This window comes from Oryzias melastigma, linkage group LG15 (genome assembly GCF_002922805.2).
Source record: "Oryzias melastigma strain HK-1 linkage group LG15, ASM292280v2, whole genome shotgun sequence".
NCBI classification, from domain to species: domain Eukaryota; kingdom Metazoa; phylum Chordata; class Actinopteri; order Beloniformes; family Adrianichthyidae; genus Oryzias; species Oryzias melastigma.
The window spans coordinates 19,979,252-20,007,012 of record NC_050526.1 but is presented as its reverse complement, the minus strand read 5'-3'; the positions used below and the strand labels follow the sequence as shown (position 1 = coordinate 20,007,012).

Genomic DNA, 27,761 nt, shown 5'->3' with positions numbered 1-27,761 from the left:
TGTGTTTTGAACCAGTATAGCGATGGCCGGAGCTACTAAAGGCAGATATACGGTATGCACATCCATATTTTAAAAAGTTTGGATGTTGTTTGTTTTTGAGGGAGAAATGCATACACGCTGCCGAGGACGGCTCTGGATGACGTCATAAAAAATGGACGGCTCCCAGACGGAGCCTGAATGATCAAGGCGTCTTACTTTCAGGTAGGAAAAAAACTCATGAAAATAACTCTTATTTTATAAATAATTTGTTTAGTGTGCCAAAGGTAACATATGATTGTATAAATTGATATAGTTTACTCTAAAAGACTTAAGAAAAGTATGGTATAGGCCCTTTAAGTGGCAATCGGATTGCAGACTTCATCTCCCTGGGAACCGAAGGCCACAGATATGCAGTAGTGGGAAGAAGCTAAATCCTGTGTGCGTCTAAAACAGTATAACTGACTGTGGTTTTCGAATGCATCTTTAATGTGAAGATTAAATGTAACCATTGTCTGTTTGCTCCTTGCTGCAAGTAAAACACTAAAAGATACGTTTTTGACTCTTGAGTCTAATTGAATTTTTTGTATGTCTGGAAAATGGGTACGAACTAACAGTATTTCAATTAACATTCAATTTTTTAAAAAGTTTCCTGACAGACAATGGTAATAGACGCCTAAAAAAAGAAGTTCCGGTCATAAAGCCTGAGTTATCTATATTAATGCGCTGACCTAAACACCCGTTAGTAACCAGAACAAGAGAAACTACAACATAGATGCACATTTGTTATTCTACAGTTTTGACTAAAGAAAAGACAGTAGAAATGATGTCTGTCCTTCAAATGACTCTGTGATGGAAATGTAATGTTGCATTTAATTACAGCCCACAGCAGTCAAGAACTGTTTTTGCAACAAAGGAAAAAAAAACTTTAGAAGTAAACAAAATAGGCTTTAAGTAGACCTCATAAGAAAGGAATAAGTCCAAACAGACAAACAGTATGTAACAGAACACAACACACACAGACACAAAGCCCTAACTGTAAATACTTTTACATTGTTTACAGAATGTTTATTCTTATTACAGTTTTTCTTTCTATTGGATACGTTGAGCGAAAATTTGACCCCCGCCACATACACCAAAACTTCACCTTGTACTTGGTCAAAATTAATTTTGTGCATAATGAAGACGATGAGATCATGGCGAGTGAAACTGTAAAAGAAATGCATATGGAGCTAAATATATATATATATATATTAGGGCTGCCACGATTAGTCGACTAATCGACGACTAATCGACTATTAAAATAGTCGACGACTAATTTAATAGTCGATTAGTCGTTACTTTATATTAAATGGAGTCAGTGTAGTAAAGTTGAAAGTTATAATGGTGTTATGCTAGATTATTGGACTATTTTGGCATTTATTAAGGTTTTTTAGGCTATTTTGGAGTTTTTATTTCAGTTACATGCTAGCTGTCTTTGCTAACTTAGGCTTTTTTTAGGCTAATTTGGCCTTTAACTAATATTTTAGTTGGCTATCATGGCTATCAGCATCTTCAACCATCGTCACTAGCATCTTTTGCGGCCAAATTCAGCTTACATTTCATCTATAATGATGCTAGTGTGAACATATATATATATATATATAATTTTTAGTTAGTTTAAAGTGAATGATGGTTAAGATTTGTGTTTTACATCAACTTTGTGCATGATCCGATTAGTCGACTAATCGGAAAAAATAATCGGTGATTAGTCGACTATTGAAATAATCGTTTGTGGCAGCCCTAATATATATATATATATATATATATATATATATATATAACACTAACAAAACCAAAAGAGACGCGATATCCAAAGGAACTTTTTATTTTAAATAGTTCCTTGACTGTCTTTCTGTCTTACTTACTTTATTGCTTAATGTGGAATAAACTTGAATTTTTACATTAGAAATAGTTAGTTTTTAGGTACACATTCAGTGATCTGGTGAATATTTCTCACACTTAAAGGGATCTAGGAAACTACTTTGGGGATTTTGTTTCTTTGAAACATGTTTTCAGCTTCATTATCTGGACAACAACAAGCGCTAAGAGGTGTATTTTCCCTCTGAAACGATGCCTTGTATAGCTTAACATGATGTTTAACATTTACATAAGTTCCTACATGCTGGCAGAACGAGATCAGCGCAGGCTAGGTAGCCGTTACCATGACAACACGTCACATCACACATGAAATAGTACGCTTCTTGTGAAAAATGATTTCAACAAAAAAAATAACATAATTGAAGTACTTATCATTGATTAGATAGTTCTTTTTTTCATAAGTAACCATGGTAAAAGCAGGATAAAGACATTTGAGGCGTCCATTATCAGAAACTAATGGATGGCGTAGAAGCAATTGTCCTCCACGTCGTCATTTTGATAATAAAACACCTTGTAGGCCTTTACCAGTATTCCTTACTTAGACTGTGGCTAGGAGTATAGTCATTACCTATTTGAACCTTGTTAATCATTTTTTCCAAAAATCACAACAATTCCAGTAATGAAACATCAGAAAATCCAGACCAGGCAAGAATGTGGGAACCAAATTCAAATGAACAATGAAGTTTAAGGTATTTTTATCCAGTTTATGACACATTTGGATTTTTAAAGTGTCTATCAAGTAAACCTAAAGTCTGGATCTTGTGATCCTCTGAGTCTGAATTAAGCTGACAACCTTTATTTAACACTACATGTCCATGCAGTACATCTGAAGATTTTTTACATTATTATTTGTATAATTCTCCAGGCTCTTCGAACAAGTACATTTCCAACTAAAGCAGCAAAGTCATATATTTGCATTTGTCAATATTGTGATCGATCGTGACGGGATCTGACTCTAAAGGAATTTCCTTGTCAGTTAGTTTCCGTGCAGTGAGAGAACGTGTCACTGAACGGCAACTTGTGATAAAAATCAATCTGCTCTGCTGTCCTTGGTGAGCTTGTCTGCTTTTCATTTCGCCTCAGACGGATCACGGAAACGCCTTGCATCACTGCGCTGGTCCAAGACAACATCTGGATGACTGTATTCAGCTGTCTGGACCATAAACGGACAGAATCTGGAAGAGGAGGTGCGCAGAAAGCCAGAGCATCGGAATGATGACAGGAAACCTGCTCATGCACGCACCTCAGTCTCTTGTTCATGTTACTGCCTTGGGGAAGTCCTGTCAGTGCTTAGCATTTGGCCTTGAACCTGTGCTAAACTATTGAATTCATCATGTATAAAACATCAAAGTTGTGTGCACCTTAAAAAAAAAAAAAAAAAAAATCTGTGCCTGCCTGTTTATTGGCACTCTTTGCTTCATAAACCATTTTCATTCCCATCGCAGGATGAGACAAACATGCTCCTCAGTCCTACTGGTGGCGTTTAATACAGAATATAAACCATAAAACACAATAATAAACATGAGCGGAGCAAATAAATCAGATTTATAATAACCTGAGGTGGGATTTATGTAAGCAAAGATAGAGTCTTTGTGCAAATTGATGGTATAAGCTCTATCAAAGCACCAGTGAGACAGTAATATAGCCTTATAAACACAGCAGCTACACTCCAAAGTAGCTTCATCTTTCCTTTTTGGCTGGCCTAAGTGCTTAAGTAATATATTGCTTTCATAAGTGTGCAACTTAGTGGTGCTTTCTTTTAAGGGGAATGTGTATCCATCCTTTGGGTAGCATGATTAAGAATAAAATACAAAGACTATTACTGTGGAATAAATTCAAACTGCGAGTTGAGCAGCGGCGAGGCCCCTGCGAAAAAGGCAGAGAACTCCAGAGGAATCCATCAGCGACACACAGAGTCCCCATGGCACCCGGGCTAATGTATCACCTCTGGATTGTAGTAATATCCATCTGATGGATGTTTTCAGAGTAGAGAGGGACATGTGCACCCCAGACAAGCGGCTCAATTGCTGGGTGTAGCTCTAAGAGATGGGACTCCAGCTCCAGGAGGTCCATTATACTTTTTCTCCCCTCCTCTCCTGAGTCCCGAATCCCATTCCTCCTTCAGCTCCATTCATTTTGCCCTCTTCCCCTGTTCTCCAGCTATTTGTCTGCATGCATGCCTGCTCGCATGTGTTAGTCACAGGTCTCCACTGAGAAGCCGACAGCCATCCTGGGGCGATGCCTGGGTTCCTCCAGTCAACTTTACTGCCTTCATCTGGCCTGATGAATGGCTAGCTGCCTTATCAGTCCCTCTGCCTGCAATCTCAAGTGGTTCCCTGGAGCTTCAGAGTGCCTGCGGCTTTGGTCACTTTCTCCAGCAAGGAGTACTTGCTGGAGAAAACGCAGGAAACGGAGGCACACAACAATGCTGGATAATAGACGCCACTATTTCATCAATGCACGGTTAATGGATGGTATGAATGCAGATGAAAACAGCACTTGGTTGCAGCCGAAACTCCTGCAAAGCAAAGGAACACAAGCACGTGCGCACTTCAACTAGCGAATCCATCATCTTTATTTCTTCCCTGGTGAGCTCGTGTTTTTATTGTGGCTGCACAGTACTCAAAAAATATTTATTTTTTACCTTTTTTTTTTCTTGTGGAAATACAAAAGAAATCACACCTCTCCCTTCCTCCCTGGCTCATGCCAAAATAATCAATGCTTTCCAAAGAGGGACTGTGGTGCGACATGCGTGGAGGTAAGGCAGAAGGATGCAGACATAGCTCCAGGGCTCTGGTTGTATATAATAAGTGAGGAGAAGTCCTTGGGTATGTTTTACAGCTATCAAAACTCATCATATTTGACATGCATTCTGGTGTTTACACAGTCTCTTCCGTATAAAATCCTCTGCAGCTAAAGAAGGGAACAGGGTGCAGGGAGCAATTCACAACAACACACACACACCAGCGCTTCAGAAAAGAGGAGCCGGTTGTTGCCTTTGCTTTTTCTTTCTCCCTGCCTCTTTTCTCCGCGTCCCATCTCTTATCCATGGCACAATTGGCGGCGTTAGCACCTGTCAGCTGACTGACTTCTTGTTCCCGGTGGCTTATGAAAAAATCATAGCTGCTGGGCTTCAGAGGCTGCTTTCCCATCAATATGAATTCACCATGGTCTTCATGCAACATTAGGCCAGGTCCTGTTTTCATACAGCAAGGCACATGCTCCTTTGCCTGTTATACACAGGAGGAAATGAAAAGAGTAAATAGTCCTTTTAGAATGTTGCATTCAATCACAAGTGGAACCAAGTTGCCTATGAAAGAACCAGTATGCTTGGCTCTCAAAAGCACATTTGCTTTCTATCCCCGGATATAACAGCACGGTGCTCTATGGCTCTCATTTGTGTGTCCTGTTCTCCCGGGAATAAAATGGTGCAGTTCTCACAGAAAGGCCTGCTATGATTGCTTCCCATTCTTATCTTCTAAACAAGCACGAACAGACACGCAATTTATGAACTTTTGGTTGCAGGACTAAAGCAACGCTATGAGGATTTGTCAGGTTTTTTACATCGCACTGCTTAATGACACATAGGAAACCGTTCTTCGCTTCTTTTTCTGCACAAAACACATTTTTTTCTATAAAGAAATACACAAAAAAAATCATTAAATAAATGCTACAATTTCTTCCTTTTATTTTTTTATTATATTCATGTTTATATGGCCTCTTAACATGACGACCAGCAAACAAAGTACTTTAAAAGCTAAAAAAAAAAAAAATGTAAAAAAAAACATACAGTATGAGCAGAGTCTCATACTGAGTCAAAAACTAAGGGGGACCTGGCTGCAGACAAGATGGCGCCTGACATCACAGGCCAGAAATGTAAATAATCCAACTTACCCTGACCCAAGTATTCAGAATTGTAAAAAAAAAAGCCTTTATTAAAGCTTCAAATGAGAAAAACTGTAACTGTTATGGCTGCCAGTTTAAATAAAGTTTTTTCAAGTGGTGTGGGAGCCTTCCATCCTCAGTAAAGAACTTTGGTTCTGGTTGTTGAAGTCTGCAGGTCCACTTGCAAATCCTGGCTATAAAATAAGGTTTTAAGGAGTTTACCACTCAGTGGTAACTTAGGCTTTTACGAGTATCCAAATACTCGGATATTCATGACCTGTTCCTAAAATTACAAGAATATTTGCAACATTCGAGTTTGTTGACTCTTTGTAATTCTCTGGGGTTATAGTAAAATTAAACTTCCAGCAATGTAATAATAACTTTAAAATATAAACTAATCAAACTGAATGCAATACTGTCACAGGGAGTAAATAAATCTTAAAGTGTCAGTGAAGGTTGTCATTCTCAAAATAAAAGATGAAAAAAAAGAGACGGAAATTCAGTTTTTTTAAATAATTCGGAAAATTCTGTTTTAAATATATAAAAATAATAGATAAGAAAAAAGTAGAATGAAAAACATTACGATAACCTTGTGATCCATTCATCTTCTTCCATTCATCCAGGACCGGGTCTTTAGGGGCAGCTCTCTATCTGATAGAAAGCAAAGTTGCCCACACTTCCCTCTGCCTGGTCACTTCCTCCAGCTCCTCTGGGGGACCCAGAGGCGTTCCCAGGCCAGCTGAGAGATATAGACTCTCCAGCGTGTCCTGGGTCCTCCCCCGGGCCTCCGCCTAGTGGGTCATGCCCCAGGGAGGTGTCCAGGAGGCATCCAGACCAGATGCCTGAGCCACCTCAACTGGCTTGTGATCCATTTCCCCAAAAGTTGTTACAGAGCCATTTTTGTTAAGGTATTATTGTGTTTTCATTTACTGTCTTTATCTACTAGAACTGTCTGCTAAACTTAAAGGATGGAAACATTGTGGAGAACATCTTCAGGATTTGTTGTTAAATGACTCAATGCAACAGTTTATGTTTTAGTTTACTTATGAAGTTAACCAGTAAGTTAACAGAAAAACTATGGATCAGGGGTTTACAAACTACGGCCCGTGGGCCGGATCCGGCCCACCTACACATTTTGCCCGGCCCCTCAAACACTATCAAAGACGCATGATTTTTTTTTTCCTCAATCTGGCCGATTGAGACCCACATAGAACACGACTAAACTGTGACTGGAGCGCATAGAATATTTATTGGACTATTTATTTAAGGAAAAAAAGCTTTTCAAAAATGTGCTGTTAAAGCAGCTGTGCAGCAGCTTGAAAGTAAATCTGTCAAAATTGAAAATCTGCTGCATATCAGTGTGTAAAAAAGAAAAGGGATGTGACGTCTGCTTACAGATATCGCTTTAGTTTTGAAAGTCCAGTCTACTTTGACTGACCTACAACAGCTCATTTGTTGATTTGAGGCGGTTAATAAAACGCGGCTTTCATTCACAACTGCTTGGCCGGACCTGCTGCAAACCCTCTGCTTTCTTTCACTTCTTCGTCTTCCCTTAGCCTTTTAATCATGTCGAAAGTCAATTATCTACACCACTTCTCCCTGACATCATCGCGCTAATACAAGCTGCTCTTGACCTTATGTTTGTGTGTCTGCGGCAGATGAGAGCACCGCGCTCGTCCCTGATTGGATTAACTTCAGATGTGGTGTGTGTCCAGATCCATTACACGAGCTTTGTTGTGATTTCAAACCCCGGGCCCAAACCCCTCCGCCGTGGCCCTCTTCCTCAGTCATAGTCCCGCCCCTCTCCTCCCCGAAGGCCTGATCTCCCTATCCCCCAACACCCCACACACGCAGAATTGTCATGTGCAGACTCACACATGCACATATGCCTTGGCTCATGCCTCCAAACAGTCATATCCCATGTGTCTGCTGCGCCGTGATGGACGGAGCCCGAGGATAGCTTTTTTCCCCTCCGTCTGAATACTTCTTTTGCTAAGTTTTCCCCAATCATGGAGGGGGGTCATCTCAGACAGAACCCATAATCAACTCAATTAAGTGAGTCTGATTGCCATGGCAAATTGGTCGGGGTTACAGCATTATCATTAGCACCTAGAGCGCAGTCACATTGGGACGCGGCAGTCAGCTGAGAGTGAGCCTAATTTGAGGGGACGATGTGGTGACTCCAGACAGTAACCGAGGCGAGAACTGAAATCTCTTTTAGCGAACAGAAGCAGAAACAAATATGACCGCTGGTGTCCAGCACGATAGGTGGAAAACAATGGGCAGTCGTACCACAAAGCTCCAAAAACGAAAGACTGCCAACCGCTGGGAGATGCTGCAGGAGAAGCTCTACTGTATGAAGAACTGGTGGCTTTAAACCTGGGGTTCACTCTGTAATTGTTTCAGAGGATGTGACATTTGTCTCTTTTTGTGGCTTGCTCAAGGTGTCAACACCTTTCATATACCCAAGATTTTTTTTTTTTTCTCTGCGGCTCACGCGCCCCAGAGCAGCCTGTTTGATCTCCTTGAGAACTGTCAACTTATCGTGTGACTCCATGGAAATTGAATCCTGTATTTATTTACACTGCGGGTTAATACAATAGATGCCTCTGTGATTTGAAAGTCAAACAATCACACCTGCCATTCCTCCTTTTTTCTGTGCCTTTCTTTATTTTTCCAGATCAACAGCTTTGTTCTGTTTGGTTTGGATGAACAAAAACGGAGATATGAAGGAAACGGAATGGTTTATTCCAGCTCAAAAGTACAATGTAGCTCAGTTAAAGTTATAAATTCCAATTTTATTGACAAAAAATAGTTTTTTCTTAAATTCACCTGAATGCCCTAGATCAGGGGTGTCAAACTCTATCAAAGGGGCCATAATCCAAAACACACTTTAGGTCGTGGGCCGAACAGGATAAACATTTATTGAACACTCTAAAATTAAATTTTTAAAACTTTGTTTTACATCTTATTAACTGTGATAATGCTTGTGTGGATGCTGTGAGCTGAATTTGGATGCTGAAGATGCTAGTGCTGATAGCTGAAGATGCTGAAATTGATAGCTGAAATCACTGAAGTTAATAGTTGAAAACGTTGAAGCTGATAGCCAGCTAAAATATTAGCTTAATGCCAAATTAGCCTAAAAAGATTAAAAAAACAAACATAGGTTAGCCAAAACAGCTAGCATGTAGCTTAAAAATAGCTAAACTTCAAAATGTCCTAAAAAAACTGAGAAAAAAAAAACTTAAATTGTCCAAAACAGCTAGCATGTAAATATTAGCCTAACTCCAAAATAGCCTGAAAAGCTACAGAGAAAAGTCTAAATTAACCAAAACAGTTGGCATTTAGCTGAAACATTAGCTAAACTACAAAATACACTAAAACATTTTAATAGATGCCAAAATAGTCCAAAAAGCTAGCAGAACGCCATTTTTTAAAACTTTAAAACTCTAACTTTTTAACCTAATAATGAATAATAAAAAGGCAGAAATATTATTCCAGAATAAATAAACTTAAACCTTAAATTACTTTAAATATTTTACTCTCCATAAAAATAGATTTTGTCAAAATTATACAAGAGCGCAAGATAACAACGGGCCATTAATAACAATAAAATAAAATGATCTGGAGGGCAGGTCCGGCCCCCGGGCCTTGACTTTTACACATGTGCCCTAGATAAACATTTTTTTTTAAGTCTGCTTCTTGTTCACACAAACACACAAATGCACAGTGGCCCAATTCCAACAAAATCAGTGTCACTGCACGTCTAATCGTTCACGTGGCTCGGTGTGTGTGTGAGCTCTAAACAGACTTGTCATGTTGAGAGATGCTGCCGTCAAACAGAGGACAAATCTGAGGATGTCAATTGAATGCTGAGAGCTGTCTGTCAGCTGCCTTGACGCGGCTCTCTCCACTGTGATTAACATCACTTAATATTCATGTGTGCCGAGATGTTGCCAGGCTGGCTCGTATTGTTGGAGCGCAAGAAGACGGGGTGATGTAACAGCCACGCGGCGTTACAAGCATGTCAATATGTCACACTGGGATATAGTGTCTGATGGTGTCACAGGTCGATTCAACAAACAGAAAGGGATATTACTCCCCAGACAGAGGAGTGAAGGCCTCAGTGTCTTAAAAGCAAGCCTGTGTTCTGAAAAGTTGCTGGATTTGCTTTCCAACACTGCCAACTGCTGGACAAATAGAGGTACTACACATGGAAAAAAAAGGGTTTGTTTGCCCTGAGGCCTAAAACCTGGATTTTTTTAAATAAAATGATTTCATCTAAAAAATATATTTTACACCTACTTCTACATTTGTGCGTGCTTTGCAATATTCACAAGCGTCGTCAAGAGTCGTCTTTCCCATGCGTGAAATGCATCAAAACAGGAACCTCTTGAATTATTTTGTTTCATATTAGCAGTTGTTCGTGTCACTTTTGTTTTCTTGCTTCTCTTGCACATTGTTGTTGTGTTTTTTTTTTTCTTTTCTAACTTTGAGAGAGTATCACTGTGGCACCATGACAGTCACGGCCAGGAGGGGGAACAGGGGTGCGCTCGCCGCAGATGGCAGCACACATTTTTTCATTTCTTAAACAGACACAAAAAGCAGCCGAGGGACCAGGGCCTGTCTGTAGAATGTGCTGGGGAAGAGTAGGTACTTGGCACAAGGAGCAGAAACAATTAGCGTCACATAAGCAGAGGGCCTAAAGCAGCGGGAGACAGAGGGGGAGAGGATGGCGGAGGAGAAACACAGCTTCTCATTTTTACCAAAAGGACTTAAGCAGAGCTGTGTGCACATTTAAACAAATCCTTTTCTTTTCTTGTCACAGCTCAAACTTTCTTTTTTTTTTTCTTAAGAGACTCTTTGTGTCACGCCTCATTTCAGTGATGTGCTCATGTCAACGGCGTGTTGTTGTTTGTAGCACTGCATTCTTAATTAGGGAATAGAAAGAGGAAGCCGCATGTCCTCGGAGAGGCGTTGCATCCCAGAATTCATTTTTGAACGTTCCTGGCTACAGTCAGACGACTGCGCTCCCGTTTTCAAGTTGCAGGGGAGAATGATCTGAAAGTGCGGTTCGTGAGAGCGCCCTGTGAGACCTCCACCGTGAAACGAGGCTCATGAAACTTTAAGCACTCGACACATAGCTGAAAGGAAACAAAGAACAGACTATTTTTCTTTAAATTCCAAACATCACGTGTTTCAAATTTGTCCTAAAAAGTGTCTGTTCTGGCTCCTCTAGGTTGGTCATTACATGATCTTATGAAGGATTCTTTGTTTTTATGCTAAATGGAACAAAGAAGAAAAAACAACTCATGATTCAACACAATTATATGGTTCAAAAATAACAATTTAGGTCAAGGGCAGAAAAGAATAATCAATATAGTCTAAAAAATTATTAAAAAACTCATCAATGGGTGGAAATGACATGAACCTCAAAATCTCAATTCCTTTTAATTGCTGTAAATGTATTTTTTGTAAGTTTTCCTTTTTTAATTACTTGACAAACATAAAAACAGAATAAGAAACAATATTTTCAATTAAATGGAAAATAGTTTATTAAAATAAAAACTTCTGGAAATCAAATAAAAAGTGAATAAGTGAATGTAAAACAGTCAACAACCAAAAGAAACAAGTAACTACGATACTATAATAAATTAAAATGTTTAACCATAAAAAATAAAAAAAACTGGTCAAATAAAAATACTTTGTAGCCTTTAAATAGAACAATAAAAACAGGTGAAGATATGAATAACTTGTAAGCAACAATCAGAGGTTTTTGTTCAGGATCAATTTGACATAAACATTTTGTGGTTTTATGAACTTCTACCTCAGAAAAAAAATCTGTCTGCCAGCACTGCTGTTGCAACCACTGCCAGGTATTTTATGGCAAGTTTGCTCAAAGTTTGCTGCTGAGATCTCAGAGGACTGGCAAAAGAGGCGAGGAAGTGACTCAGCTGGTCATTTTAGCAAATACAAAAAAGTTTCAAATAAGAATAGAAATATCGATATTTAAGGGGTTGGTATCTATCCAATACCAATGAGATCAATTCTATCAATAATTTGGATCAATATACCCAGTACTATTAGAAAATAAATCTCTAGTTGTAAGGTAGATTTAAATATTATAGAACCTGCAAAAATAAAATTAATGAGTTTAATATTATTTTTGAATTTCAAGTTTTTTTTTTAAATATTTTATTGTTTTATGTTTGAAATAAAATAAAAAAAAACAATAAACCAAATGTTACAATTTTATATTATATTAGATGAGATTAGATGAGATTAGATTAGATTAGATTAGCAATCAAAGCAATGGGAATGCATTAACAATAAACAGAGGATTACATCCTCACAAAGTCATGTCAAACATAGAATAATTAGGCATCAAATTATAAATTGCTTGAAAGGGAGGAAGTGAATTTATATAATCCCACCACGGCTCTACCTTAACTTGAATTACCATTATCCGGTTCATAACTTCTAATCAGATATTTATACTGTACTAACACAGATTCGGGTCATTAAGATCCTTGAGTATCAATTTATCACACGATTATGTAATTATTAATATAAATAAAGTTTCAAATGTGTGCAGCTTATCTGTTATTAGAAAAATCATTCATTTAAATCAAGTTTCAAAAATCAAAAATATCTGCAGACTATTTTTCACTAGGAAAAAAGGAGAAAAAAGTTTATTTAACTCTTAAAAATAGAGATAAAATAATATTATAATCAGTGAACCGACCTTTGATGGAAGTACAATAATGTCACAACCAACATTAAATAACACTCCTGATCATGATATAAGTGGTCAAGCAAAAAGAATACATGCTTGAATTTTAGTAATTCAATACTTGACAAGGTAATAGGAACTATATAATTAGATCTATTAAATTAAACAAAATTCTTTCTCAGGTATAGTTTCTACAAAAGCATTTGTATACATATAATTGAGCTTCACTGTGTTGTGAATAAATTATAGTATATCGAGTTGCCTTTATGTGTGAAAAGTATCTTACTAATCTCCATCCGCACAATAGATTTACATGTACAGGAAATACTGACAAGTTACAAACAGCTTGCAAAGAATCTGACTGAAAATAAATTATCTTCGATGAAAAGTTTCAAACCCATAACATAGATTTGTTGGTGGTTAGTTGCAGAAATATTCAGCAAGGAAATACATATGCCATAAAAAAAAGAACTGTGAGTTTGACAGATTTTATTTTCACAAAAAATATTTTTTATTTGACTTATTAGGGGGTGCCACATCTGTAAGGAACATGCATTTGTAAGATGAACTGGATATTTTGTCAATAAATGTAAAAAAAATAAATCTACTACCAAACACAAACTTGTGTAAATTTTGTGTAACTTTTTAAGAATGCTGTTCAGTGAAAGCAAGGGTCCGCAACCTTTATGGCTAATGAAGGTATTTGGTCTAGTTTCTTACAGACCAGAACCCAACCAGAACCGCTAAGTCCCACTTTATTGTTTAAAAAATGCACAATATTTAAGCTTTTTTTGGCAATTAAACATTTATTTATAAGTGTAGCTTTTAAATATTACAATAATTGAATTACTACAGTGTCTATTTGTATCTATCTACTGTATAACAGTTGTTAATTCATTCACTTTTGACAGCAGCACACATTAGTGACTTTCAAAATAAAACCCACACAGTGTCATAAAGGTCCTCCTGCTGCAGCAGTTTTAGTTGAATTAAAAATACAAGACACTCAAGCATGGATTTTGGTGTCTGTTTTACCTTTTACTCTCAAAAATACAAATAAATAAAATAAAAATAAGCAACATTTTAGTAGAATTTATTAAATTAAAATAAATAAAAAAAAACCTCAAAACAATAACTTGAGATTTTTACTGTCATTTTCTAAGAAAACACACAACTCTAAATCATTTTAAACTGTATTTGTTCAAAACTTTAACCACTTTAGTGTAATTTACCAAAATAAAAAAAACTTGTAGAAAATTTTATTTCGCAAACTATAAATTAAAACCACAAATTTAAAGAAAATTGTTACAGAATATCTGACAGTGCAATTCTGTAGAAATGTTCAATGTTAAATTAAACTAATAAATTATTTATGTAATCGTTAGCATTTTTAATTAAAGCTAAAGAGCCACAATAAAGGGATAAAAGAGCCACATGTGGCTCCGGACCCTCAGGTTTCAGAGCCCGGATCTAAAGTCACTAATAAGGAATAAAAGATTGCAAAACACATTGATGCACGTGTTGATTTAGCTTATTTTGTGCTTTATTAAATACCTGATCAAAGAAATAAAACAGGTGACAAATTTCTTACGTAATAATAATAACCATTTACAAAATCTAAAGTTATAAAGCAGATGTTTAGTAATTACATTTCAAATATCTGTTCACCTTTAAGATGTTAAGAGTCCTGAAGTCAAGCTGTCAACTACTTTTGTTCAAGCCAAACTCTTAAATGCTTGAATAAACACACTAATAGTGAAAAATAACTTGTTTTTAACCCAAATCAGAGGTTAAACTTTTTTTCCACAAAAAACAAATTAAAACGGAACTCATGAAACAACATTAAATAGGGTTAAAAATGAAAACCCCCCCAAAGTGAGTATTGATCCAAAAATAACCCATCACGAATAACCCATGAAGGGTTTAAAGTTATTTTTAAATCATTAAAAACTTGCTTAAGAAGATACAAAACAAAATGTTGTCGTACTAACAAGAATTAGTTTAGGGAATAGATTAAACAGTCGAGAAAAACTCTTAAGTTCAAGTTTTTGCAGGCGTCCGTGAGCCCTGTCCCCTCCCCTGAAGGGTGAACTGGCTGATAATTGATGAATCAGAGTTCACTTCAACATGTTTGACTTAACATGGCCGGGCAGGCAGCTGCCAAATTAGACCTCTGCGCTGAAGGCACCAGCAGGTAATTTAGGTTAGATGAAAGCTGGCTGATCAGCCTGCGCTCGGGGGGGAACACTGAAGCTGGTGGAGTCTTTGAAGTCCTGGCCTCTAACCGCAGCTTCATTTCACTAAGAACCTGCTCGGAATCTCATTTGTTTGGTCATTCTGTACCCCAGTACATACTTGAAAAAAATAAAATTATAAAAAATTAACTTGATATCTTAGGTATTAGTTTGACTTCCTTGAAAGCAAAAACAATAAAATGTTTAGTCACTAGAGGGCAGCAGAGGGCTAGAAAACTGCAGAAAGAAAATGAGTTTATGTAGGAAAAAATGTTATAAAACAAAAAGATGCAAAAGGTTTCTAATTTTTTCACTTTTTATGGCTGCATGGTTGTGTAGTGGTTGCCCCTCTTGGCTTACAGCAAAAAGGCAGTGGGTCAAAGACCTTTCTTTGTAGAGTTTGCATGCGTAAGTTCTCTCTGAATACTCCGGCTTCCTCCCACAATCCAAAACAGGCCTCATATGTTAATTGGTTATTCTAAAGCAAGGGTGACAAACTCAATCACACAAAGGGCCAAAATCCAAAACACCCCTCAGGTTGTGGGCCAAACAAAATAAACATTTATTGAACACTCTAAAACTACATTTTGTGAAACTTTTTAACACAATTATGAACTAGATATATATTATTACCTGCGACAATGCTAGTGTGAATGATGTAAACTGAATTTGGCTGCTGAAGATGCTGAAATTGATAGATAAAAATGTTGAAGTTAAAAGCTGAAAATGCTGAAGCTGATGGCTAGCTAAAATATTACCTAAGTGCCAAATTTGCCAAAAAAATAGTTTAAAAAAAAAAAGACTTAGGTTTGCCAAAATAGCAAGCATGTAGCTGAACAACTATCTAAACTTCAAAATATCCTAAAAAACTGAAAAATGCCTAGATTAGCCAAAAGCGCTAGCGTGTAGCTGAAATATTAGCTAAATTCCAAAAAAGCCCCCCAAAAATCTTGGTAAATGCCAAAATAGTCCAAAAATCCACCCATTATTAAAGCTTTAAAACTTTAACTTTAATTACAAAACTTTAACATAATTATAAATAATAAAAAGGCAGGAATATTATTCCAGAATAAATCAATTTAAATATCTTTAAATATTTTACTCTTCACAAAAATATATTTTTTCCAAATTATACAAGTTAGAAATAAGTCCAAGATAACATCGGGCAATTAATAACAATAAAATACTATGATCTGGAGGGCCGGATAGAATTACAACTTTGACACATGTGCTCTAAAGTGTCCCTAGATGTCCATGTGGGAGTGATTGTGTCCCCCTGTGACAGACCGGCGACCTTTCCAGAGCCCCGCCTTCATCAAACAGTAGTCGTGATAGGCTCCAGCAACCGCATGACCCCAAAAGGGAGATAGCGGGTTACCACCAAGTATATATAAGTAACTACATTGGCGGACATAAATAATGTTGTAATATATTCATATTTGATAAAAATGACCCCAAAATGTAACACAGTGGTACACAACTATTCATGTTTTCATTTTGTTCTCACTGAAACTAGATTTAAGGGTCACCTGCGATCACTTACAGACTCCTTTGCGGCCAAATCTTCAGACTCTCCTGTAGACTCCAGATTCTCCACTATCTTGTTCCAGCTTTCATTGTGTTCATTCTGTGGAGCAACAAACTGTCGTTAAAGTACATTGCAACATGGGAGATTTAAATCTACACAACATTAAGATTAGTTTCACATTTTATTGCTTATAAGACTGTAGTCACAGACTTTTTTTATTGGTAAACTAAACATCAATTTAATCAGGATTTATTACTTGTAGGAACATTACTGTAGAAAATTGACTTATGTGGGATACATTGAAAACATCTACTTGGAGATCACCAAACATTTTTTATGATAGACTAAGACTAGTTCAATATTTTTTTCCCCACATACAATAACGATGCAGATCTCTTTCCAAGGTTGTAGTCGGGTTTATAAGGTGGATTGTTCTTATTTGAACAAAAATGGCTGCAGCATCATTTAAAAAAAAATGACAATGAATGATTGGTTTTAACCATGCAGTCAATACCTGTGACTCAAATCTCCAGAACCTGTAGGCTTACAAAATGAAAGCCATAAATATTTAACTATCTGCTCTACACTGCCACAAAAATGAAACATTTGAAAAAGGTATTTCAAATGAGCCAAAAAAAAAAAAAAAAATCAGATAAAAGGGTATAAGTACGATGGAATATTAGGGCCACCAAAAAAAAAAAAAAGTAATACTACTAGTTTTTTTTCTTGTAAATTTACGACTTTAAATCTTGTAGATTTACTATTAAAAATCTTTCTTGATAAGATTATTTTTCTTGCAAGACAGAAAATAAGACATTTCCTAGAAACAAATGTCTTTTAATTTTTTAAATTTTTTGCAGTGTGTTATGTTGGAGGCACAAAAATCATTTAAACTCAGAGTCTTCATAACACAAATTACATTTAGTTAAGGCATCTATATAACATGCATTTCTGTTTTCTAGCTGGCCCCACCGGGCCACCGTCTGCAAAAGCAGATAACATGTTTGTAGACGTTACATCAGGGAGAAATCAGACTAAAAAAAAGAAAAGAAAACATTTCTAAAAAGACAAAAAAAAAAAAAATTCTCATTGGTCTCCACAAAATGCTGCTGTCTGAATATTTTACATGAGGATTGCTCAGGAAAACCCAAAGCCAAGGAACTCAATGAAACCTTTTCTTCTTAAGTATCTAAAATCTGCTTCACTCTATTTATGTAACATTTTCTATAAACTGAAGTTGAAAACAGTTCTCTGGTTTAATGTTTTAGCTACTTTAAAAACTTCAAATTATTATATTTTCCCTTTCTTTGTCTTTTTTTTTAATACATGAGCTGAAATGTACATTCATCAAATATATTTATGTGCAAATCTAATATATTTCATTTATTTTATCTGGGACATTTTGCTTATTATATATGACTTATATTTCGCGGTATAGAGAATTAATGCAGATGATCAATCATTTTCCAAATCTAAATTTAAATTTAGGTTTTTGTATGAGGATCTACACTGGATCAGTCACAACTTGACACACTACATGAAAAAAGCACATTATTATTAATTGCAGATTTTTTTTTTTTCTTTATTTTGGAAAAAAAATAAAACCTAGTAACAGATTTGTTTGCCCTTTTACACAACACACGTTCAACATTTCCAGTTCTTTTGACTTGAAACTTTGATTCGCTTTATTTTTTTGCTAGTTTTGATTATTTTATTCATCTTTTTTGTCTTTTTTTTTACCACTAAAGTAACATTAAAAATGTAATATACCTGAGTCAGTGGTCCATAATCCTTTTTCAGCTTTGAGTTTGACTCTTTCTGATGACACTGTGGCTGAGATTACCTGGAGACACTTTCAGTAATCAGTCCTACCTTTAGTTTGCTGGGGAAGTTACTGACCTTTTGTGGTCTTGATGGTAAATCCTGGACCGTCTCTGCTTTGCTGTTGCTTTGGTAGCTGGTGGTGAAACCTGGGCCCTGTTATTTTTATTTTTAATATTTTTTTAAAATAATATTATGTATTTGCTAGTTTATTTGTTTAAAAAATGTTCTGACATTTAAATAAATATTTATTTAAGCTTTTTTTCTGAAAGTTTTGGACTTTCTTTATATTTCAATTGCTACCCTGAAGCAGTAGTAGTTAGTGTTGGTTTGTGCTGCTGTCCTTTCTTCTTCTTCCTTCGGGTTTATTGGCGAGGCATCTACATCTAAAGTGCACGTCTGCCCCCTGCTGGTGTGGAGTGAGGATCTTTTTTATTAACATTGTCATTTTTTTCCTCTTAAATTTTCATCAAAACGTTTTTTTTTTCAAAATGTAAACAATAAATTCCTAACAACAGTGAAATCATTCTTCAATATGTCCTTTATTTACTTCCTATTTTATTTTCTTCCTTAAAACCTGTTTATTAAGTAGTTCAAGTGACTCTTACATTTTTATTATTCATGGGTTTTTTGTCAAAATGTTTTCCAATATTAAAAAATATTATAAATTAGCTGAGTCCGATAAAATTGAAATCTCAACAATACACTGGATTTCTATTCTTTTATGACCCTTAAATCTAATTTTTCCCATAACTCACATGTCCCATGATTCCAGCTTCCTTTTTCCTTTTCCTCCCACCAAAAATGAAGTTTTTACCTCTTTTTGCTGACAGTTAATTTCAATTTTGGTCCACCAATTTAGACTCACTTTGACAAAAACTGTGTTTTTAATGTATTCTTGTGGTATTTTTCTGACAATAGAGGACAAAAAAAAAAAAGAAAAGTGACAAAAAGTGTTGTCTAAAAAAAGGCTTATTTGTGACGTGAAAAATATGTTGGGCGGGCCACAATCTCGGTTTCCTCATCAAGAGTCCCACCCACAACTCAGAGGTGGATTTTTAACGAACTACTGCCTCTCTGCAGAAACTATGTCATAAAAAGAAACACTGTTTTTTTTCATTTTGCAAAAAAAAAAAAAAAAAACCTTAATCTTAATTTAAGAAACCACAGGGAACAAGTACTGTAATTAAATTCCTAATTGATTTTTCACACTTCTTATTGTGTTTAACTTTGAGATAAACAGCTATTTTGCAAGTAACTTTTCAGCAATTATTTTAACTTTTTTATGTCCTTTAACCAAATTTCAGCATCTTCATTGATCCTCTCCTGATGTCACCATTCATGCATCCATGTCAACAAGAAACTGCATTTTTCTGCAACATATTTGTGCAAACTGTCCACCAAATAACTAGGATATTAAAATAATACACAGAAAATGTGTATGCTTCAGATAATGAATAAACAAAACTACAAAAATTAAACTGTTTTTTGGGAGATTTACAAATAATCCTCAATAATTGTTCATTATTAAAAATTTCATTTCCAGTCTATTCTTCTTAAAGAGGGAAAGATTGAGTTCCAAATCACTAATTTCTCCTAACATGGTTCCAGAGGTACCTAACAAATTAAACTTCTGAAGCCACCAGCAGGTAGATGAAAGCTGGTTGGTCCTCTTAAAGCTCCAGGGTTAAAAGCTAAAACTTGTCGACTCTTTGAAGTTATAGCTCAGATTTAACATGAATATTTCAAGTACATGTTAATCTTAGAAATAAATAAATAAAATACTCTTTAAAAAAGCTCAGAAGCAACACATTTAATTATCTACTTTTTTTCTTGGTAACATTTTATGATATATGAATTTTAATTGTCATCAAAAGTTTCTGACTGCAGGAGCGGTTAGTGGCCACTAGATGGCAGCAGAAACTTCAAAACATACTTTATTGGAGGAAAATGAGCAAAATATCCTTCAGACAAAATAAGTAAATTAAACATTTACACTATATAGATAGTGAAAATATATCTTAAGTCTCAATAGTAGAATTTAAAATATTTATAATTTATTATTTCTACTGTCATCCAATACTGAGAATTCAGAATTCATATATTTTTTTTACATTCATCCCTGTGATTTTTTTTATTCTTTTTGCATCTTTATATATTGTAAAAAAAAAAAATAATAAATAAGAAACAACCATTTTAAACATATTTTATGCTTTTAATAGTGTTGTGTATATGTAACCATGTTGTTAATTGCTTGTGCAACATTACAAGTTTGTGTTTTATTGTTGAGTTTTTCCTTTTTTCCTTTCACAAACATTGATTGCGGCCTCTGTCAGAGCAGCAGAGGACATTTGTGCAGCAAACAGCAAACTGTACGTCTAAGTGCTGTCAGTGTGTCTCCACAAACTGCTGCTGTCTGGAAAGTTTAAATGGGTTTGCTCAGGAAACTGTGTCAAATGAAAAGGCGAAGCTAAGCAATAAAATCAAGTCTGTTCGTAACCTTCCTGTCACTCTAGAGCTATGAAAAACTCACTGTCCAACTTCATATTCATGCAATCTTTGTTAAAATATTATTTTATGAGATTCAAGTTGTGTTCATTTTTTTAGAGCATTTAAGCAAATAATTATAGGATATTTTTAATTACTTTATTTAATGTGTCAGGTATTGTAAGTACAATTATGTCTATTTAATTTATGGTTAAGAGTAATTGTATCGTTTTACGTGGGGATGTATACATTTAAGTATTTGTATCTTCTTTTACTTTTTCATTTATCCCAATCAAGTCACTATTAGGGTATAAAGTTTGATATATAGATATATATTTCTTTTGATTTGATTGTTTAATTAATTAAATTCCTTTTGATAAACTTAATATTTTATTGGCCTCATGCGTCACAGACTACATGCATAGGAGTTAATGTGTCTCTCTATAATTAAGAGAAATCATTTAATTATTTACAAGTATAATTGTTTTTATTTATTTATATTTTTAAGTATTTTATCTCTTGTGGCAAATAGACCGTGATTATCTAATAAAGTATGTAGATATATATGTATCTTCCAATCAATATAATGACTTGGTGTCCTAAGTTTGCTCTGTAGATTTATTGTTTTGTTTGTTTGCTTGTTTTGATTTATTTTTGTTTTGATTGATTGAAATAAACCATTTCCAAATACAAATACTATTTTTGCAACACAATTCAGAGCAAACTTTGTAATTCTGACATTTTTGACTGAGGACTAAGGTTCAAAAAGTCTTGTGACATTACTAAGAGACAAAAATTGATCATATGGACAAAACTTTTATTCATCCTCATACAAATTCATAGAATTGATCAAAAGTAGCACTATTACACTGAAATATTTAAGGCTGGTTTCATAAAATTGATTAATTGATTTGAGCTCAAAAGATCTATAATCAATTCAAAAAATATAAATCGATTTAGCGCATAAAGCTAAAGTCTGCTAGCATGATGCTAATGTTTAATGGAATTTCCCATAGGATGGCTAAAGCTAAAGCCCGGTCGACCAATAAAAATACATTACTGACTAAATTATTATTTATATTTACATTTATATATGTATATACTCACTTGAATGAATTTTCCAAACTCTTTTGATGAAATATTGTTTTAAAGCAACAATTTTTAGTCGAAAACAGTTTTTTACTCATTATGTCTTCTTCTGGATTATGCTGTAAAATAGCGCCATCGCCACCTAGTGGCCAAACTGAAACGCCCTCCAGGAGAAACAGAACAATGTTTACAATGTTAATGATCTGAACATTTCTGCTAAAGCTGTTAACAATCTCATTATTTCAGATTAATATAAATATATTTAAAACATATAGTAGATTCTTAATGAATTTCTAAACAAATGTGTATAAATGTGTAAACTCAAACTTGAAGGATCGAAAAAATTGAAATTGAATCAATCCAGATTTTTGTAATTTCTGGAAATTATAATCGATACCCAGCCCAAGAAATATCCAGTAAGAGTTAAACTCTTTTAATTTACAAAATAAGATCCAAAAAAATGTTTTTTTAAGTATAAAGATTTAAATGTACAAACTGTACAAATTGCTTGACATTAATTTAAACGTAACACAAGATGTTTTCCTCATATTTTCTTCACTTCTTTACTGCTGGGTGAATGGCTAAAGCCTGTGCGCCCACGTGACTGCCGCCTGCGCAAAAACATGCGGTAGGATCTCATTAACGCATCAGCTGATGCCATACTTTTTTCAGCACCACGGACAGCTCCGTTCTGCACAGCAGGCAGATGGCGGCGGTTATAAATGCCCGCATGGAGCTCCTCATCAGCACCTCACATCGACAACAGACGCCGCAGCATGGATAAGAGCAGGTTCGGTTCCGCTCCAAACGCGCACGCACGACAACAATCAAGACTGGATCCAAGAGAACCGAGCACCGGCCTTCGATCCGTGGAGATGAGTTCGAGGTCTGCAGCTCTGGGGTTTGGGAAGTTTGATGAGAAAGAGCACATGCTCGGCTTGAACGACCGCCTGGCGCGGTTCATAGAGAAGGTGCACCAGCTGGAGCATCACAACCACCTTCTGGAGAGGGAAATCGGGGAGATCAGGGGGAAAGCAAAGCCCGCGTCCTGCCTGGAGGAGCAGTATGGACCGGAGCTGAGGAGGCTGAGGCAGCTGGTTCAGGACATCACCCAGCAGAACAACCAGATTGAGATCGAGCACCAGAATTTAGAGGAGGAGCTTTCCACTTTGAGAAAACGACAGGAGAAAGAGACGCAGAGCAGGCTGGACGCAGAGAGCAACATCTCAGCCCTGAAGAGGGAGATCAGTGACGCATACCAGGCTAAGCTGCAGCTGGACAAGAAAGCGCAATCTCTAGTGGACGAGATCCACTTCCTGAAGACGGACCACGAGGTCGAGGTGTCGGAGATGCTGGAGCAAATCCAGCGGGACGCGCAGGTGAACGCGCCGGAGTTCGGCCACCCGGGCGTCACCGCGGCGCTGCGGGACATCCGGGCGCAGCTGGAAGGTCACGCCATGCCCGACGTGCAGCAGATGGGGGAGAACTTCCGATCTCAGTTTGCTAAACTGACGGAGGCCGCCGAGGCCAAGAGGGACGCTCTGAAAAGCAGCCAGCAGGAGATCCAGGAGTTCAGGAGGCGCCTGCAGACCAAAAGCGTGGAGCTGGACTGCGCCAAAGGAACCAGGGAGGCGCTGGAGAAGCAACTCCATGATGTTGAGGATCGCCACAAGGAGGAACTTATACACTATCAAGTGAGTTTTACTGTTTATGAGTTGAGTAATCTCTCTCTATGACTAATCTTTCTGATTTCTTTTCCTAGAATACAATCAAGGAGCTTGAAAATGAGCTCATAAGCTGTAAATTTGACATGTCTGGCTACCTGAGGGAGTACCAGGACCTCCTCAACGTGAAAATGGCTTTGGATGTGGAGATACTGTCCTACAGGTATCACATGCATGACACTGTTCATAGTTTAGGGAAAAAAGACATTTTAATCCAGCATATTTACAGGGGTGTCCAAACTTTTTGCAAAAGAAGGGCCAGATTTGGAGAAGTGAACACCACTCGACTACACCAGGGGTCTGCAACCTTCAACACTTAAAAGGACCAGTTGGGTCAATTTCTCACTGACAGCATCCCAACACGAGCCACAAAGTCTTATTCACTTTTCATGAAGATTAAACACCAATGTGTTTTTTATATTAATGTTACTATTATGAAATTTATAAATAAACTTTTTTTTGGCAAAATAAAATGAAGATTTTTTTTCAAAACGTGAAATAGTTTATAATAGTTGTCAGAGATTTCACATGACTTCCTAAATAATGAATTAAATCAGAGCTAATTCAGTGACAATTTTTTTTACAAACATTTAAAATCCTTGAATTTTTGTAAAAATAGAAAATCCAGCACTCAAAAATCCGTCAAAAAACTTCTGATACATGTCTTTAAAGTAAATGATTCAAATCAAGTTTTATTTTTTAATTTTTATAGTTATAATTTTCAAAAATATTTTGTTTTCCTTTAACCAGAAGGCCACAAAGGAGGGCTTCAAAGAGCCTCATGTTGCTCTGGAGCCGCAGGTTGCAGACCTCTGGACTAGACATTCTATTAACTATTTTAATTACATTAAATGCAATTATTTAACAATAGAAATCAAATGCATCTAAATAGGTTTTTACCAAAACTGTAAGTTTTTTCCAAACATTCCTTCTTAATGCTGTAGATAGCTGTCAGGAATATGTGGTGGTGGAGGACCCAAACACAAAAGGCTTGGTGACGGGAACTTAAAACATTTAATAAATTGATCCAAATGTGACAAAAACCCATGGATAAACCAAAAAAAATGGCAGAGGAGAACCTAAAGAACAGAAAACCAGACTCTTAAATACACTGAGGTTGATCAGGTAAATCAAGACAGCTGATAATGATTGACCTAAACATAGTGAGATTGACGTGCACAACAGAACATGACAAAAGCACCACAAAACACAAGCACATAATCATGACAGTACCCCTCCCCAAAAGGGCAGATCCCAGATGCCCCAAAACACCCAAAAGGAGAGGACACTTGCGAGCAAAACAAAAACGAGCCCAGAAAATGGAGCTCCTGCAGCAGTACGTATGTGAGGCGTATCAGAACCCCTCCTCAGGATCAGTCAGGAGAGGAACAGTCCCAACGACTCTCCTCTGGGAAAGGGAACATGAAGAGGAGTGGCCGTCCACAGGAACATGAAGCTTAAAGGATGGCCCCGACAGTCCCTCCAGGAACGGATTTGGTCGACGTGGCATGGCATGACTTCATTATGGCTGCAGGATATCTCATCTGAAGTGGTGTGGTATGACAGAGAAAACAGAACAGGACAAAAGCACCACCAAAACACAAGTAGAGAATCCTGACAATAACATTTATTGTCTAGTTCCTCTTAATATTGAACTTCTCTTGGCATATTATGTTCAAATATCATGAAAAATGCACCGATTTTCATTCGTCCTACAAGTGGTGGTCCTTACTGTCATATTTTCTTTTTTATTTCCTCTATACATTTTAGAAAAGAGCCAGAAATTGCGACTGAAAGGTTGCACAACTGTGTTGCACAATCAAGAAACCGTTTTTAGAAAATGCTGACTTGACTTTATGAGATATACATGAACATTCTTGTGAGTTCAAGTCTTTTTTTTTTTTTTGCTGTTCTTCAGGAAACTTCTCTGCGGCGAGGAGGCCCGCCTGTCCTCGGCCTCCGACGCCCCCATCTCCTTCCCGCACATCTACCACCAGTCCCCCGTTTACACCCTCCCCTGCTTCAGCCGACAGGGAGGCAGACGAGCAGAACCACAGTACAAATTTGTGGAGGAGATCATAACCGAGACCACCCGGGAGATCGAGATGACGGAGTTTGAAGACGCAGAGTCGGAGGAGGCAGACGTGGGGAAAGATGCGAGTCTTAAAAGTGAGAAAAGTGAGGAAGAAGACGATCATAAGGACAGTGGAGACGGAGAGGGAAACCAGGTGTCTGATAGTCTACAGAAACAAGTAGCTCCAACTGAACATGAGGATGAAGATAGAGCCGGTGAGATGCAGAATGGTGAAAAAACCTCAAAAATGAAGGAGGAGTCACATGGTACTGAAGATTTAGGAGATATTCAAGAGATGAAAAGTTCTTCAAATGAGGAAAATAGCAAAAAAATGAAGGAAAAACTTGTAGAAGAGATTGAAGATCAGAAAGATGTCAGTGTGGAGGATGAATCTAAATCTGCTGAAGAAAAAGGTGAAACATCTGATCAAACTCAAGAGCTTGATGGTGGTGCTGAAGCGAAGCAACAAGAAACGGAGCATTCGGCCTCTGAGTTAGCTCACAAAACTATAGTGGAAGCAAAGGTCACTCCAGAGGCAGCAGGAATGTCTGAACAGACCAAGGGAAGTTCAGGAAGAGAATCCGAGAAAACAGATCCTCAAGGAATCGGCAAAACCGACCTGATGAACGGTCACAAAGAAAAAGAGGCGAAAAACGTTCAGGATTTGAAAGAAAACAGTGATTCATCCCTTCAAACTGCAAAGATGGAGGTGGTGGATGTGGAAAGGGATGAAACCAGCACAACCCAGACGGAAAAGACCGCCAAAATAAAAGCACCGGACAGCAGCCAAATGAAGAAACAAACTTTAGCAGAAAAAGATAAATGAGGCTTGAAGTAAAGCTGGATCGATGCAAGTCAGGAAAGCTGAAGGCGCAAAAATGTAGCACAAACTGTGTCTGACATACACATAAAAAAACCCAAAATGCTTTTTTTTTTGTTTTTGCACAAAACATGTTTGCCTTCGAACTTTGATTGTAACCTTTTAAACTTTGGTTTCTCTTTATTTAGATTCTTTTAAAACACAGTTCTAATCTAATTGGATGAAAATGTCCACTTTGAGAAAGTATGTTTTCAGCTTTGTTATGTGCTTGCTAATAAATCCAATATCAAAACATTTCTGTCAGTTTGAGTTAGTTATTGAAGGGTGTATTTATTGTTTTTTTTATTAATCCTTTAGCTCCCCAAACAAACCAAAATCAAATTATTTTTTTCTGCTGTTATTGTCTATAGGGATTAATACACACAATTAATGTTTTAACTTACATTGTTAAACAATGCACCTTAGAATTACCCGTGCACAACTTTAGCACCTTCCAAATGACTGTTTACTTATACTGCCTATTAAAAATCTCACTTTGTTGCAACTTCAAATTTTATATTGTAAATATCCTAAAGTCATCCTTTTGTTTATATACTGTAACCTCATTTAAATGACCTTTCGGCAGGTCACCCTTGAAAAAGAGGTCCTGATCTCAATGGGTTTCACCTGGTTAAATAAAGCTTAAATACAAATGTTAAAAAAAAATCTACCAATTGGTTGAGCAGTTAGTTAAAGGGTTGAAATAATATAAATCCATAAAAATAACTTCTTTACATGAAAAAAAAAATTAAATTTAACAGCTCCAATTTGTCGAATGGCTAATTTTGTACAAGAAACTTTTTTTGATGCAAAGTTAGAAATTACAGTTGCATGATTTAACCGCTTAGTAAAATGGTTTTGGGGGAATAAAATGTTCAACTAAGTGGAATATCACCATTAAACCGACTTTAGTAAACAGCTGAAGTAAGTATTAAGTTTAGGAGAGTAAAGAATGTAGAAAACGTCCCTTAATTAAATTTATTTCAATTCAGTTCTGAGACAGTGGAAGTGTTTTTTTTATTGTTGTGCATCATAAATAGGACACAAGGCTACATGAAGCTCAAATTTGTTTAACTTCGAGAAATTTATGTTTCAACTTTTAAAAAAAATAATAGTTCCACATGGCGAAAAAATTAAAAGCCTCATTTGTTACACACGTGTGTATACATTTCCCTTAACAATGGGGGAATTGATCTCCCGACATCCCAGTCTCAGGGAATATTCTCTACTACCAGGCCATTTAATAATGTAAAAAGCTTTGAACTATATATTTTAAAAATTGTTCAACAGGTTATGGTTAGGCAGGTTCTCAACCTTGGTCCTCATCTTACTTTAATGTGGTCCTTTTCGGTTACTTGGATGTAAAATTTATAAGGGTTTAGGAAAATTTTCAATGAAATATTCGGGAATACTTGTATCGATTCAAACTGC

General features: G+C 36.4%; 1 protein-coding gene and 1 long non-coding RNA gene across 2 annotated transcripts in view; one reads left to right on the top strand and one right to left on the bottom strand.

The window, feature by feature from the left end:
• LOC112161896 overlaps positions 1-19,671 on the bottom strand; it is a 37,013-nt gene extending 17,342 nt beyond the window's left edge. Inside the window, exons 1-2 of the long non-coding RNA XR_002921969.2 lie at positions 18,176-19,671; positions 16,292-16,375 (exon numbers count right to left, since the gene is read on the bottom strand). This is a non-coding gene — a long non-coding RNA (uncharacterized LOC112161896). The remainder of the gene's footprint in view (positions 1-16,291; positions 16,376-18,175) is intronic.
• A 2,603-nt stretch (positions 19,672-22,274) lies between these two features.
• On the top strand, positions 22,275-26,585 carry LOC112161367 (neurofilament medium polypeptide). Its single transcript, XM_024296430.2, has 3 exons — positions 22,275-23,367; positions 23,436-23,560; positions 25,316-26,585. The coding sequence occupies exons 1-3, from the start codon at positions 22,396-22,398 to the stop codon at positions 26,295-26,297; spliced, it is 2,079 nt and encodes a 692-aa protein (XP_024152198.1). The 5' UTR covers positions 22,275-22,395; the 3' UTR covers positions 26,298-26,585.
• The last annotated feature ends 1,176 nt before the right edge of the window (positions 26,586-27,761 follow it).